Raw genomic sequence first — 16,137 nt, 5'->3', positions numbered from 1 at the left:
CGAGATAAGACAAGATTCGCAGACGGCGCTTTCGCGCTATCCAGGAAGAGTAGTACCAAAACTGCTTCCGGAAGTGGAAACGGCAGTGGGAACGGTGTATCAATTGTAGAGGAGAGTATTTCGGAGGTCAGGCACAATAAGTAGAAGATAAGCGATGAAAATTTTTGTGGACGAGGTTACGGAAGTTTTTGAACAAACCTAGTACCGTATCACTATGGTGTCTCCCTTTGTTTCCCCTCCCTTTTGGGCGCTTTACTTTTTTAGTTACGCAGTGTATACACTACTGGCCGTTAAAATTGCTACACCACGAAGATGACGTGCTACAGACGCAAAATTTAAACGACAGGAAGAAGATGCTGTGATATGCAAATGATTAGCTTTTCAGAGCATTCACACAAGGTTGGCGCCGGTGGCGACACCTACAACGTGCTGACATGAGGAAAGTTCCCAACTGATTTCTCATACACAAACAGCAGTTGATGCCTCATGTAAGGAGCCGAAATGCGTACCATCACGTTTCTGCCTTTGATAAAGGTCGGATTGTAGCCTATCGCGATTGCGGTTTATCGTATCCCGACATTGCTACTCGCGTTGGTCGAGATCCAATGACTGTTAGCAGAATATGGAACCGGTGGGTTCAGGAGGGTAATATGGAACGCCGCGCCGTGCTGGAACCCAACGGCCTCGTATCACTAGCAGTCGAGATGACAGGCATCTTATCCGCATGGCTGTTAACGGATCGTGCAGCCACGTCTCGATCCCTGAGTCAACACATGGGGACGTTTGCAAGACAACAACCATCTGCACGAACAGTTCCACGACGTTTGCAGCAGCATGGACTATCAGCTCGGAGACCATGGCTGCGGTTACCCTTGACGCTGCACCACAGACAGAAGCGCCTGCGATGGTGTACTAGACGACGAACCTGGGTGCACGAATGGCAAAACGTCATTTTTTCGGATGAATCCAGGTTCTGTTTACAGCATCATGAAGGTCGCATCCGTGTTTGGCGACATCGTGGTGAATGCACATTGGAGTATCACCCGGCGTGATGGTATGGGGTGCCATTGGTTACACGTCTCGGTCACCTCTTGTTCGCATTGACGGCACTTTGAACATTGGACGTTACATTTCAGATGTGTTACGACCCGTGGCTCTACCCTTCATTTGACCGCTGCGAAACCTTACACTTCAGCAGGATAATGCACGACCGCATGTTGCAGGTCCTGTACGAGCCTTTCCGGATACAGAAAGTGTTCGACTGCTGCCCTGGCCAGCACATTCTCCAGATCTCTCACCAACTGAAAACTTCTGGTCAATGGTGGCCGAGCAACTGGCTCGTCACAATACGCCAGTCACTACTCTTGATGAACTGTGGTATCGTGTTGAAGCTGCATGGCCAGCTGTACCTGTACATGCGATCCAAGCTCTGTTTGACTCAATGCCCAGGCGTATCAAGGCAGTTATTACGGCCAGAGGTGGTTGTTCTGGGTACTGATTTCTCAGGATCTATGCACCTAGTGCTTGAAAATTTAATTACATGTCAGTTCTAGTATAATATATTAGTCCAATGAATACCCGTTTATCATCTGCATTTCTTCTTGGTGTAGTAATTGTAATGGCCAGTAGTGTATATACAGGGTGGGCAGAAGTCCGCTATCCCTGTTTGACATCTAATGTTATGTAGCTTGTTAGCTATGGTACTTCGTATCCGTTGCTGGAACTAACGTTTGCATATTATCGCAACTGAGTTTTAATTTGTAGTCGTGGCAATAGTGAGCGTTTATACATACGCTATTGAGGAACACTTAGTGACCTGTGTCTGGATCCACGAACGACGACAAACGGAGCAGACAATGAGAGAGTGTGGGAGAATTACAGGTAAGGTATCGAAGTGCTCTACAGCGAAAAGCAGCATTCTGGATTGGTAAAGGCGTGCCTCTGCTTTTGGCAGTGTTAAAGAAGACCGCAGAGTGGATACAAGAAGACAGGAGGAGAAACATGTGCCGGAATCTCTGCTTCTATTGAACGATCTCCTACGAAGTCGACACGTGGACGAGCTTCGAAACTCGGTATACCGAGGACACCAATGAAAAAAAAAGAATGATCACATGAAAAAAAAAGGCCTTACGGTCGGACCTCTTTGACGTTTGTGAGTGAGTTATCGAGTAAAGACCGAAATGAGCGCGTTTTAGCATACCGAGATTTGTTTACAAAAACAGACAATGTCTGATGGGATACCGCAATCACTAGTTTATAATGTCACTTATAACCCGCCCTGATTGCAAAAATGTTTATTCACATGACCGGTTTCGCTTCCTCTAGAACCACCTTCAGATCTGAAACGACAATGATACTAATTTACTATTTCACAAATGCAAAGCTTTTTCATCCTATCCGATCAACATCAAATGTACCAGAACGTACATGCAATTTCGGTTACGTGAGTAACCCGTCCACACACAGCAACCTTCACATGCTGCGTCACATAAAATTGGTTGGCAGAATGCACGTCATTTATATTAATTATAAAACTATTCCCGACAGGTGGCGTCTGGTACATTTGTTACATTACATTTGCACAAACTGTATTACGTAGATTTTTACTTTTATCTCTAAAAATACTTAGTTAAAATCTGTTGTTGTCAAGGTTAAAATCCCTACTTGTCAAAATTAAAATACACAAAATTATCATTTTTGTACGATCGAAAACAAACGGCGATTTCTGTATCCATGGCGCTGGTGTAGACTTGTTTTCCTCCATGATCTGCTTGCGTGGTTCCCGCCATTTCGGTGTTGTGTCGCGAGCCGTTCAGTCGTCCGATGTCCATCGCCGAAGGTACGAGAACCGTCAAGGCATTTTTCAATCTTATCTTTGTGCATCTGTAATGTAACAAATGTACCAGAGGCCACCTGTAGGGAATAGTTTTATGTTTTTGTTGTTGTGGTCTTCAGTCCGAAGACTGGTCTGATGCAGCTCTCCATGCTACTCTATCCTGTGCAAGCTTCTTCATCTCCCAGTACCTACTGCATCCTTTTGAATCTGATTAGGGTATTCATTTCTTGGTCTCCCTCTACGATTTTTATCCTCCACGCTGCCCTCTAATACTAAATTGGTGATCCCTCGATGTCTCAGAACATGTCCTACCAACCGATCCCTTCTTCTAGTCAAGCTGTGCCACAAGCTCCTCTTCTCCCCAATTCTATTCAATACCTCCTCATTATTTATGTGATCTACCCATCTAATCTTCAGCATTCTTCTGTAGCACCACAATCCGAAAGCTTCTATTCTCTTCTTGTCCAAACTATTTATCGTCCACGTTTCACTTCCATACATGGCTACACTCCATACAAATACTTTCAGAAGCGACTTCCTGACATTTAAATCTATACTCTATGTTAACAAATTTTTCTTCTTCAGAAACTCTTTCCTTGCCATTGCCAGTCTACATTTTATATCCTCTCTACTTCGACCATCATCAGTTATTTTGCTCCCCAAATAGCAAAACTCCTTTACTACTTTAAGTGTCTCATTTCCTAATCTAATTCCCTCAGCGTCACCCGACTTAATTCGACTACATTCCATTATCCTCGTTTTGCTTTTGTTGATGTTCATCTTATACCCTCCTTTCAAGACACTGTCCATTCCGTTCAACTGCTCTTCCAAGTCCTTTGCTGTCTCTGACAGAATTGCAATGTCATCAGCGAACCTCAAAAGTTTTTATTTCTTCTTCATGGATTTTAATATCTACTCCGAACTTTTCTTTTGTTTCCTTTACTGCTTGCTCAATATACAGATTGAATAACATCGGGGAGAGACTACAACCCTAATTAATATAAATGACGTGCGTTCTGGCAACCAATTCAATGTGACGCAGCATGTGAAGGCTGCTGTGTGTGGACGGTTTACTCTTGTAATCGAAATTGCAGGTACGTTCTGGTATATTTGATGTCGATCAGATAGGAGGAAAAAGGTTTGCATCTGTGAAATAGTAAATTAGTATTATTGTCGTTTCAGATCTGGTTCAAATGGCTCTGAGCACTATGGGACTCAACTGCTGAGGTCATTAGTCCCCTAGAACTTAGAACACTTCGGCCGGCTTTCAGATCTGAAGATGGTTCTAGAGGAAGCGAAACCGGTCATGTGAATAAACATTTTTGCAATCAAGACGGATTATAAGTAACATTGAGATTTGTTTAGTCCATTACTGAATGCAGTGAACCGTGCCAAAGGTATGTTTTCAGATGAATGTGTCGTTTATCGCAACATGCGTACTTGAAATACTGTCGTTTGGGCAACAGAGAATCATCACACATCCGAGTTAGAAAGGAACTTGTCTCACGTAACAAAATGGGCAGGTGTGACGTCACAACCGCTGCTTGGACTCCACTTTTTTTGAACGGACGGAATGGCGCAAATTATTACACTTGTCACAAACATGGTTAATACATAAACTTGACGAAAGGGGCTTCCCTTAACGCATATGGTTGCAGCAGGACGGAGCGCTTCCAACAATACTCTTGCTATAAGCAAGTTTCTAAGTGAACTCTTTCCCAGACGGTGGATGAGTCGTGGTTCGTAAGTTTATTCCTCAAATGGCCACCAAGAACTCTTAAGCTCGCCACACCTGTAAATTCTTCTTGGGAAGTCATAAGAGCGCACCCATTTGTACATCGTCGTGCAACAAATGAAGAACTGCACAATGCTGGTGAGGATGAATTTCGCACTATGACACAAGCCCGAAAATATGTTAAGAAAAACATCTACATTTACATCCATATTCCGCAAGCCACCTGACGTTGTGTGGCGGAGGGTACCTTGAGTACCTCTATCGGTTCTCCCTTCTATTCCAGTCTCGTATTGTTCGTGGAAAGAAGGATTGTCGGTACGCTTCTGTGCTGGCTCTAATCTCTCTGGTTTTTTCCTCATGGTCTCTTCACGAGATATACGTAGGAGTGAGCAATATACTGCTTGACTCCTCGGTGAAGGCATGTTCTCGAAACTAACAAAAGCCCGTACCGAGCTACTGAGCGTCTCTCCTGCAGAGTCTTCCACTGGAGTTTATCTATCATCTCCGTAACGCTTTCGCGATTACTAAATGATCCTGTAACGAAGCGCGCTGCTCTCCGTTGGATCTTCTCTATATCTTCTATCAACCTTATCTGGCAAGGATCCCATACTGGTGAGCAGTATTCAAGCAGTGGGCGAACAAGCGTACTGTAACCTACTTCCTTTGTTTTCGGATTGCATTTCCTTAGGATTCTTCCAATGAATCTCAGTCTGGCATCTGCTTTACCGACGATCAACATTATATGATCATTCCATTTTAAATCACTCCTAATGCGTACTCCCAGATAATTTATGGAATGAACTGCTTCCAGTTGCTGACCTGCTATATTGTTGCTAAATGATTAAAGATCTTTCTTTCTCTGTATTCGCAGCACATTACACTCGTCTCCATTGAGATTCAATTGCCATTCACTGCACCATGCGCTGCAGATCCTCCTGCATTTCAGTACAATTTTCCATTGTTACAACCTCTCGATACACCACAGCTTCATCCGCAAAAAGCCTCAGTGAACTTCCGATGTCATCCATAAGGTCATTTATGTATATAGTGAATAGCAACGGTCCTACGACACTCCCCTGCGGCACACCTGAAATCACTCTTACTTCGGAAGACTTCTCTCCATTGAGAATGGCATGCTGCGTTCTGTTATCTAGGAACTCTTCAATCCAACCACACAATTGGTCTGATAGTCCATAGTCTGATAGTTCATTAAACGACTGTGGGGAACTGTATCGTTCGCATTGCGGAAGTCAAGAACCATGGCGTCTACCTTGGAACCCGTGTCTATGGCCCTCTTGAGTCTGGGTTTCACACGATCGTCTTTTTCGAAACCCATGCTGATTCCTACAGAGTAGATTTCTAGTTTCCAGAAAAGTCATTATACTCTAACATAATACACGGAGGCGTGTACAAATGCATTTAGTAGGTTTTTCTCTAGCACATAAATGTATGTTTTAAAATGTTTATGGAACACATACCGTCTTGTTTCAGTCCCCAGCAGTGAAAATTTAGCATACTACCGCTGAAGGAAACGTCTCTTACTTGGTTCAAATGGCTCTGAGCACTATGGGACTTAACATCTATGGTCATCAGTCCCCTAGAACTTAGAACCACTTAAACCTAACTAACCTAAGCACAGCACACAACACCCAGTCATCTGGAGGCAGAGAAAATCCCTGACCCCGCCGGGAATCGAACCCGGGAACCCGGGCGCGGGAAGCGAGAACGCTACCGCACGACCAGGAGCTGCGGACGCGTCTGTTACTATTATCACGAAAGTCACCTGTTACACTGGTGCTTCCTTAGTGCTGTTACTATACGGCGTCTTTCTGTAAGGTTGGCGAACCTCTCACAGTCTGGCTTTCATCTTTCTGTGCTGGACTGTGCGAAGTGGCGTGAAGCTGACGATGTGTCCCATTAACGGTAAGGGAATTAATGTTCTTCGTACATGGAGGACTGGCCTTCATGTGACAATGACTTACTCCTCAAACATACAAGCAGAGAACGGTTTAGTGAACACTTCCCAACAGTCTAGGTCCAGCCTCTACAGCAAATCAGAGTGAGCGGTTTGTGTTTCAAGAACTGCCATGATGCGCCGTAAGTGGAAGCTATATTGCTCGCACATAGCAGCAAACAGCGACATACCCTCAGACTTCAAGAAGAATATAATAATTCCAATCCCAAAGAAAGCAGGTGTTGACAGATGTGAAAATTACCGAACTATCAGTTTAATAAGTCACAGTTGCAAAATACTAACGCGAATTCTGTACAGACGAATGGAAAAACTGGTAGAAGCGGACCTCGGGGAAGATAAGTTTGGATTCCGTAGAAATATTGGAACACGTGAGGCAATACTGACCCTACGACTTACCTTAGAAGAAAGATTAAGGAAAGGCAAACCTACGTTTCTAGCATTTGTAGACTTAGAGAAAGCTTTTGAAAATGTTGACTGGGTCCGCAGCTCGTGGTCGTGCGGTAGCGTTCTCGCTTCCCACGCCCGGGTTCCCGGGTTCGATTCCCGGCGGGGTCAGTGATTTTCTCTGCCTCGTGATGACTGAGTGTTGTGTGCTGTCCTTAGGTTAGTTAGGTTTAAGTAGTTCTACGTTCTAGGGGACTGATGACCATAGATGTTAAGTCCCATAGAGCTCAGACCCATTTGAAACATTTTTTGAATGTTGACTGGAATACTCTCTTTCAAATTCTGAAGGTGGCAGGGGTAAAATACAGGGAGCGAAGGGCTATTTACAATTTGTACAGAAAGCAGATGGCAGTTATACTAGTCGAGGGACTAGGGGCGTATTACGCTCTTTAGTTGTAGGAAACTGCTGTCCACCAGTGTAGTAGTGCATTGTCTCTGTTTACTAATGGAGCGATACAGATGGAGTGAGTACACTGATATGGTTGGTGCGTACTACATAGCGCACCACAACGGACGAGCTGCACAGCGGGTTTATCAACAACAATATCCTAATCGCCGTATCCCGCATCATACGACCTTTGATGCGATGTATCGTCTGCGTCAGACCAGGTCATTTAGCAGATACTTGGACAGGGATGCCGTCACACGGTAAGAACGCTGCAATTTGAGGAAGCTGTCTTGTAGCATGTGGAGCGGGATCCTTCAATCAGCATTCGTGCAATTGCACGTCACATGGGGACGAATCAGACGAACGTAAAAACAGTCCTTCGAGAGCAATTTCACTTACAGCTTGTCCACAACCTGGAACCAGTTGATTATCCACCCAGAGCACAGTTTTCGCAGTGGTACCTGGAACAGTGTGAAATGCATCCTACATTTCCATCCTCTGTGTAGTTTACCGATAAAGCAACGTTCGGGCGTGATGGAGTCTTCAACATGCACAATTCGCATGTTTGGAGTGAGGATAACCCACATGCCACAGTTACTAGCGCTCATCAAGTGCGGTTCTTCGTTAATGTGTGGGTCGGTGTTGTTGAGGACTGTTTAATTCGGCCGTATCTGCTACCTAGTTGTTGTCTCTTGGTCATAAAAAAATGGAAAAGTGTTTGTTGGTTTAATTAATTTGCCGCCAGAGAAATCTTCCTCTACCGGGTGAAATACTCCTCATACGAAATAGTGACATTAGGGGAAAATATTTGTTTTGATGTCCCCTACAACCTCCCAGAGTTTGTCGATTTAAATACTTTTCACCCTGTATATGTAGCTTAAGGGGAGGTTTACTATCTTTTGGTACAAAAAAATCGATTTTTTTTAATTGCATTTTTGAATCCAGAAGTGTTTAGAACCCATCCCTGAAACTGTTTTTCCGAATACGGAACGGAAATGTTTGTTATGCGCAATTGAACAAAAAAAAAAAAAAAGGTTCAAATGGCTCTAAGCACTATGGGACTTGATATCTGAGGTCATGGATCACCTAGACTTAGAACTACTTAAACCTTACTAACCTAAGGACATCACACACATCCATGCCCGAGGCAAGATTCGAATCTGCAACCGTAGCAGTAGCACGGTTCCGGACTGGTTGAACAAAAAAATGCACCTGCCTGAAATCGGCCTTTTTCACGCGCCAGTTTCTTTGTTTCGGAGACCGAGTTATTGTACCGGTGCTTGGGAGGAAACACACAAAATTCAAATGAAAGTTTGAACGCGTGTGTTTGGAAGTTATCCCCCAAGTATTTGCATTCTGGCGCGGATACTGGGGAGATTGCGACTTTCCTGGCAGTGAGCAGTTTCAACGAATGGTATTCTGCAATTCTGAACGATGGAAGTCACCCTCGGACTCAATTCGACGGAGTTCGCCAAGCATTCGGACGGCCACCGGATTCAAGCGGCCAAAAACCGCTTGTCACCGGCCGTACGAGCGGCTCTGGAGCAGCGCAGAATGGCCCAGATCGAGCAGAACCCCCTCTATGAGGAAGAGGAAGGACTAGTTCATGGATCCGGAATTGTAGATTGAACGTAAGTTGCATAATATTGCATTTATATGTAGTCAAAACTTTAAACGCTTTTTTTCTCGAAATGACTTTTTATCGCGCGGCATGGTAACTTCAAATCTACTGAACGGATTGGAATGGTTATTTTTTTCCGACGAAGCTAACTAAATTGTCTAGGAGTTGTACCACTTTTATTCCGATCCATCAACTATAAATATTTTTACTTGGCCGACGAAGTCGAATAATCGTTGACAAAAACCCTATTTTTTTAAAAATGGCCACCTTTTTGTTTCCATTGGCCTAAATAACTTAAGCGAGGTACAACTCCTAAAGAATCTTATATACTTCGCTAACGTCAACTCAATTTTGATTTCAGACGAGCTGGCTGACCTGTGACATACCGCGCTTGAAGGTCTACACCGAAATTTTTTTTCGTTCCGACGGCACTCCCGCCTTTGCTCTTCGACATTTCCGGTCGAAAAAATTCCAGTTTGTAGAGGAAATATCAATAAACATTCCCACCCAATTTGATATCTATAACACATCCGGAACCAGCCTCTTGTAAGGCTCTTGGATGCCATTTCGGCATTTGCGTGTGAATTTCGCCGTGTCTTCTTCTCTTACAAATTATTAGACCCTACAAGGCCAACAACAACCATTTCCACCCCAAAAATGTGAACCCAAAACCCTCTGATCAAGATAAGCAGTGCTAACCACTAACCGTGTAAAGTGCCTGATAAGCCCTGCGGATTAAAACTTATTTACACACTCACATGGTTCGTTCCTTAGAACAATAATTTGAAGATCCTTAAGGATGAGATATGTGAAAAATCCCTTTTATGCTTACGTTCCTTGCTCTGACCCTAAATGTAGTAGCTATCTGAGATTATCCTCCAAAGTGTGAAAATAATTTTTTTCATTTATAAGTTAATTCAAAAATCATACAACATTTGTATACTTACGTTTAAAAAATAATTACTGCACAGTTGTAACTGAGGACAACACACTGTCTCGGAATCTGGCAGAAAACCCAAAGAGATTCTGGTCATACATACAGCACACCAGTGGCAAGACAATATCAATACACTAACTGCGCGATAACTACGGTGAAGTCACTGATGGCAGTGCCACTTAAGCAGAGTTATTAAACACGGTTTTCCTGAACTCCACAAAAGACGAAGTACATATTCCTGAATTCCAATCAAGAACTGCCAAGATGAGAAGTAGGTATCCTCAGTGTAGCAAAGCAGCTTAAATCACTTCGTAAAGCTATGGCCTCCGGACTAGACTGTATACCAGTCAGGTTCCTTTCTGAGTATTTAGCAGTTATATACAACCGCTTACAGAAAGTACCTAAAGACTGCAAAATTGCTCCAGGAATACCCAAATAGGGAAATAGGAGTAATCCGCTGAATTACAGGCCATATCACTAACGTCTATTTGCAATAGGGTTTCGAAACATAAACTGTTCGAACGTTATGAATTACCTCGAAGAAAACGATTTATTGACACACAGCACAGATTCAGAAAACATCGTTCTTGTGAAACGCAACTAGCTGTTTATGCTCATGAAGTAATGAGTGCTATCGACTGGGGATATCAAGTTGATTCCATATTTTTAAATTTCCAGTAGTCTTTCGACACTGTTCCTCACAAGCGTCTGCTAACCAAACTGCGCTCCTACGGAATAACGCCGGAGTTGTGCGGCCGGATTCGTGATTTCCTGTCAAAGGTCGCAGTTCGTAGTAATAGACGGAAAGTCATCGAGTAAAATAGAAGTAATATCCGGCGTTCCCCGAGGATTAGACCCTCTATTGTTCCTTATCTATATTAACGACATAGGAGACAAATCTGAGTAGCCCTCTTAGATTATTTGCAGATGATGCTGTCATTTACCGTCTTTTAAAGATGACCAAAACGAGTTGCAAAATGATTTAGGTAAGATATCTATAGTGCGAAAAGTGGCACCTGACCCTGAATAGAGAAAAATGTGAAGTTATTCACACGAGTACTAAAATAAATCCGCTAGTTTGGATAACGCGATAGGTCACACAAATCTGAAGGCTGTAAATTCAACTAAATACTTAGGGACTGCAATTACAAATAACCTAAATCGAAATGATCACGTAGATAATGTTGTGGGTAGAGCAAACAAAACACTGCGATTCATTGGCAGAACACTTAGAAGATGCAACAGGCCTACTAAAGAGACTGCTTACATCAAGCTTGTCCGCCCTATTCTGGAGTATTGCTGTGCTGTGTGGGATCCGATTCAGGCGGGACTGACGGTTGACATCGAAAAAGTTCAAAGGAGGGCGGCTCTGTTTTGCATTATCGCGAAGTAGGGGAGATAGTGCGACAGACAAGAAACGTGAATTGGAGTGGCAATCATTAAAACAAAGGCGTTTTTCGTTGTGACAGAATCTTCTCATGAAATTTTAATCACCAGTTTTCTCCTCCGATTGCGAAAACAATCTGTTGGCACTCACCTACATAGGGAGAAATTATCATCAGAGAAATCAGAGCTCGCACAGAAGAATTTTAAGTGCTGGTTTTTCCTGTGCGCCGTTCGAGAGTGGAACAGTAAAGAGACAGCTTGAAGGTGATTCATTGAACCCTCTGCCAGGCACTTTATTGTGAATAGCGGAGTAATCACGTAGACGTACTTTACTGTCAAGAGCTCCATTATTTTTAAACTAAAATCAGGATATTTTCAAAATAAATCGCGAAAAAAATCGGATAGATAGATAACTCGTGATATTGCCTAGTTCCAATCACTTTTGATCTAAAACTCTGCCTGGGCATCGCTGCGTGATTTATGTAAAAATCTAGTGTCCTTTCTATTCTCGTTCAGTGTTTACTTGGCTAGGGTGGGGAGGTAGAGGGGCGGGCAGTTGCTCCCTCCCCTCCCCCTACACCTTTGTCTACGCTCATGGCGTTCTGTTCTGACGGGCAACGAATGTTGGGTGAAAACAGGTTTCAAGCTTTTCCGCTCTAATGTTTTAGTTATATGTTCACCTGAAGATGTGGCTTCTAGTGCCACGAAATCTGTAGTGATCCAACAGTAAAGGACTAAATACAGCTGAAGCGGTTTATTAATACCCAAGACCACCAGAATGTTTATTTGAAGTATAGCACATTTGGTAAACGTCACACTACGTAACTGTACAATCCAGATTCCCACCCCGCCAGTTACTCAACAGGAAATACTACGAAAATATTTCCCAATGACTGCCACCCATCAACAGGCCTATCTTCGACAACCCCAGCTCCATGCATTGGACAGTGGTATAGATGTAAATGCTAATACTCTAAAGGAACAGTAAACTATCTCTCATTCGATAACGATACGCAAACAGTCCACTTGGTACATGCCAACTGAACACATAATGAACCGCCAACGAATTTTCAGGAGGAAAACAAAAATCTGGGGCTGGAAAGGTTTAATTTCTCGAGAAACATCATGTAATGCCACGCACCGCAACACCCTTATGTCAAGGGTCAAAGCAGACGGGTGTAATCGGACGCTTCCTTGATCCGCAAGATATATGGGTACTGTCCAGAGATTATCTATTTTGAAGTCATATATCTTGTACTCACTATTCCGACTTCCCAGCTGACGGGCGACTGTCTTCCAAAGTTGTTGCTTCTTCTGCAGTTTCCTAAAATCTCTGTGATTCTTGTCGTATAGTTCAGGATGTCTGTACACCAGTTCGATCAGCTTCTCTGTAGACATCGTGGACAGACTGCACAGTGTGCTACCCCGACGCGACATCTGTAACAAAGCGCTTTGAGATGCGGGCTACCCCGCAGTCGGCAGCGAACTGGCATCAGCGCCCCCCACTTGGACGTTGCACGATCGAAGCGAAAGCGAAATCTTCCGCCTGCGAGCAGCGAATCGCCGCCTATTCGCCCTGGCTAGCGCGGAAAGATTCGCTCGGCGGATGTTCGCTTTTAACAACCTGTGGCACGCTGTAGCCTGCGACGATTGCTACTGCTGTTCGTTACGTTAAAAAAAAACACGTTTACTCGTTGTCAAACCTAGTAAATCAGTTTTACATTGGCATATACAAGAAATGCTCCTGACATCAATATGCGAAAAATAGCACATTATTTGTATTTTGAATGCAGCTTTTTTCGGATGGTAGCGTCCCCTAAGCTTTAGGTACTTCTCGAAAATCATATTGCACCACCATTTGATCAGCTGCGTAGCTGCTTTGAAAAACCAACAATACTTTTACCAGCTTCCATTATCGCAAACCTTCATTAGGCACTGGAAATTTTTGAATTACAGAATTTGTGTGTGTAGATATGTGGGCTCAATCACACTCCACATAACGCCAAGTGCTAACTGACTCCTTGGGAAAAAAAAAAAAAAAAAAAAAAAAAAAGAGAGAGAGAGACTGAACATCCGAACCTAATATTGTTGACAATATCCACAGCGGGGACATATAAAAATGAGAGCAGTAATCGAAAAGTATTTTGTTTTTTAATTTCATTTTTACTGTTTACTGCTGGAAACAAGACAACCATCAAGACTTGTTATGGGAAAATTAAATCTTAAGTACCACTATACAACGATTTTATACGTATATTAATTTACAAATGTTAGCGTTTGGTATGTCAGAGATTCATATCGGCTTCTTACAGGTAAAGTGCTTTTAAACTAATTTCGAGATTGTGACTCATTAGTGTTTTGATATTTGAAGAGGCAAATACTTTTTTGTAAGGCTTTCCCCCAATGTATTTTGGTGTGAAGCATACCGTATATAGAAGATCCCAAAACGATGTGGTTAAGATCTCCGTCGACTACTAGAAGTTCGCTACAAAAAGCAGTTAGTAATAGCAAAGCCTGTTCATGTGTTTTGGCAAATATCTTCGCAAAATTCTGCATAACTGCTCTACTTTTACCTCGTTCGCATTCTCTTTTCCGGAGAACAAATGCAAATTAGCGCAAATTGAAAAAGTATTGCGATCTAATAGAATTCGCTTATTTAACTTCGCACAAAACATCGTTAAAACATAAGGAGTAATTCCCCTTATCCAGTGTCGTCAGTGCAGTAATTAAAAAAGTTATGAGTATTGTGTATCCGAACGTTGTTCAGATTGTATGTATCAAATTCTGATTCTCTGATTTCGATTTTGGTGTATACAGTGATGGAAAAGCCTGACGATCTGTGATCCAAAACTGTTAGAAATAGTAAAGTTTTTTTTTCATTCATAACAGTTCATGGTGGTACAGTATGATTTCTGTATTTTGAATCTGTCACTGATTTTTGGTTGATTTTATATTGTGCCCCATTTCTTGCAATATGTATAGTGTGTGTTCTATCGATAACATCCACACAGTTCATATTGTTTACAGATATATAAATAGAAAAAAGAAATACTGTAAATACAAAGAATATGAGCAGTTAGGAATGAGAGATATTTTGAAATATCAGTTTTTGAAGTGACAGATATTGGACTTTTACAAGAAAGAACAATCATTCCATGTTTGTACTGATCACCTAGTGGTAATATAATAGACACATTTTTAATAACGTATCTGATGTTCTAGACGAAGTGTCAATGTCCAAGAAGAAGACAATCGTATGTGGAGGCATAAATGTTGACGCAAATAGGGATGAAATTGGGTAGCAGTCTCATAAACACTCTTCAAAGTTTTGGCATGTCATAGTTGATCAAAGGTGCAACAAGGGTAACCTGTAACAAAGAAACAGTAATCAAGAATGGTGGTTCAAATATAGAGAGTGAATATTGTAATTTACCTATAATGCTAATATCTTTACTTGCTTTGACCTTGTCATTTAGTATTTGGACAAGACAAACATCTCCTCTTGTTTGCAGATATTTGCCACAATTCGTCTGTACCTGTTCATAAAAGCTCTCTCTCTATCACCACCTTCCCCACATGAACGTTGAACCACATATAGCTATTTTTGCTCCTACTTCTCCACTGTTTGCTTCATCTGGCCCCTCTCAGTCCAACAAGCCACCTTCCTCAAAGTTGACCTCCACCTCAAAGATCACATCAGTACCACGAACCATATGAAACCTAGCAACCACCAGTAATACTTCCCCTTCAAAAGCTACCAGCCATTCCATACCAAGGAGTCCATTCCATACTGTTCAGCCACTCACGGCTATCACTCCTGTATCGACGAACAGTCCCTTCTCAGATACACCGAGCATCTCACTGAGGCCTTCACAGACCACAATTGCCCTCCCTACCTCTCTCCAGTCACTTACCATTTCCCATATTTGAGCATCTGGCTACAATGGAGGTCTCCCCTTTTGACTCAGTACCATCCAGGACCAGAACAAGTGAATTACATTCTCTGCCAGGGTCCAAATACCCCTTATCATTCACTTAAATTAAGAATATCCTACCCGCTATCATTCCTACCCTCCCATGTTGGTATTCCACCACCCACTGAACCTGTGCAATATCCTTGTCAATACCTACACAACTCTTCTTCAAACCACGTGCCTGATGCCTCATACCACTGCAGTCCTCGATGGTGAGTGTTCATCGGAGGTGAGGGTATCATCTGGAGTGCCCCAGGGAAGTGTGGTAGGTCCGCTGTTGTTTTTTATCTACGTAAATGATCTTTTGGATAGGGTGGATAGCAACGCGCAGCTGTTTGCTGATGATGCTGTGGTGTACGGAAAGGTGTCGTCTTTGAGTGACTGTAGGAGGATACAAGATGACTTGGACAGGATTTGTGATTGGTGTAAAGAATGGCAGCTAACTCTAAATATAGATAAATGTAAATTAATGCAGATGAATAGGAAAAAGAATCCTGTAATGTTTGAATACTCCATTAGTAGAGTATCGCTTGACACAGTCACGTCGATTAAATATTTGGGCGTAACATTGCAGAGCGATATGAAGTGGAACAAGCATGTGATGGCAGTTGTGGGGAAGGCAGATAGTCGTCTTTGGTTCATTGGTAGAATTTTGGGAAGATATGGTTCATCTGTAAAGGAGACCGCTTATAAAACACTAATACAAGCTATTCTTGAGTACTGCTCGAGCATTTGGGATCCCTATCAGGTCGGATTGAGGGAGGACATAGAAGCAATTCAGAGGTGGGCTGCTAGATTTGTTACTGGTAGGTTTGATCATCACGCAAGTGTTACGGAAATG

The 16,137-nt window shown here is 42.7% G+C and overlaps 1 protein-coding gene across 1 annotated transcript in view; it reads right to left on the bottom strand.

The window, feature by feature from the left end:
• The window catches only part of LOC124717246, an 89,359-nt gene extending 76,568 nt beyond the window's left edge, over positions 1–12,791 (bottom strand). The window contains exon 1 of the mRNA XM_047244048.1: positions 12,585–12,791. Within this exon, the coding sequence (XP_047100004.1) occupies positions 12,585–12,759 (175 nt within the window). The 5' untranslated portion in view covers positions 12,760–12,791. The remainder of the gene's footprint in view (positions 1–12,584) is intronic.
• Between the last annotated feature and the right edge of the window lie 3,346 nt (positions 12,792–16,137).

Source organism: Schistocerca piceifrons, chromosome 9 (genome assembly GCF_021461385.2).
Source record: "Schistocerca piceifrons isolate TAMUIC-IGC-003096 chromosome 9, iqSchPice1.1, whole genome shotgun sequence".
Taxonomy (NCBI): domain Eukaryota; kingdom Metazoa; phylum Arthropoda; class Insecta; order Orthoptera; family Acrididae; genus Schistocerca; species Schistocerca piceifrons.
The sequence above is the reverse complement of the archived record's forward strand: the minus strand, read 5'-3'. Positions and strand labels throughout refer to the sequence as shown.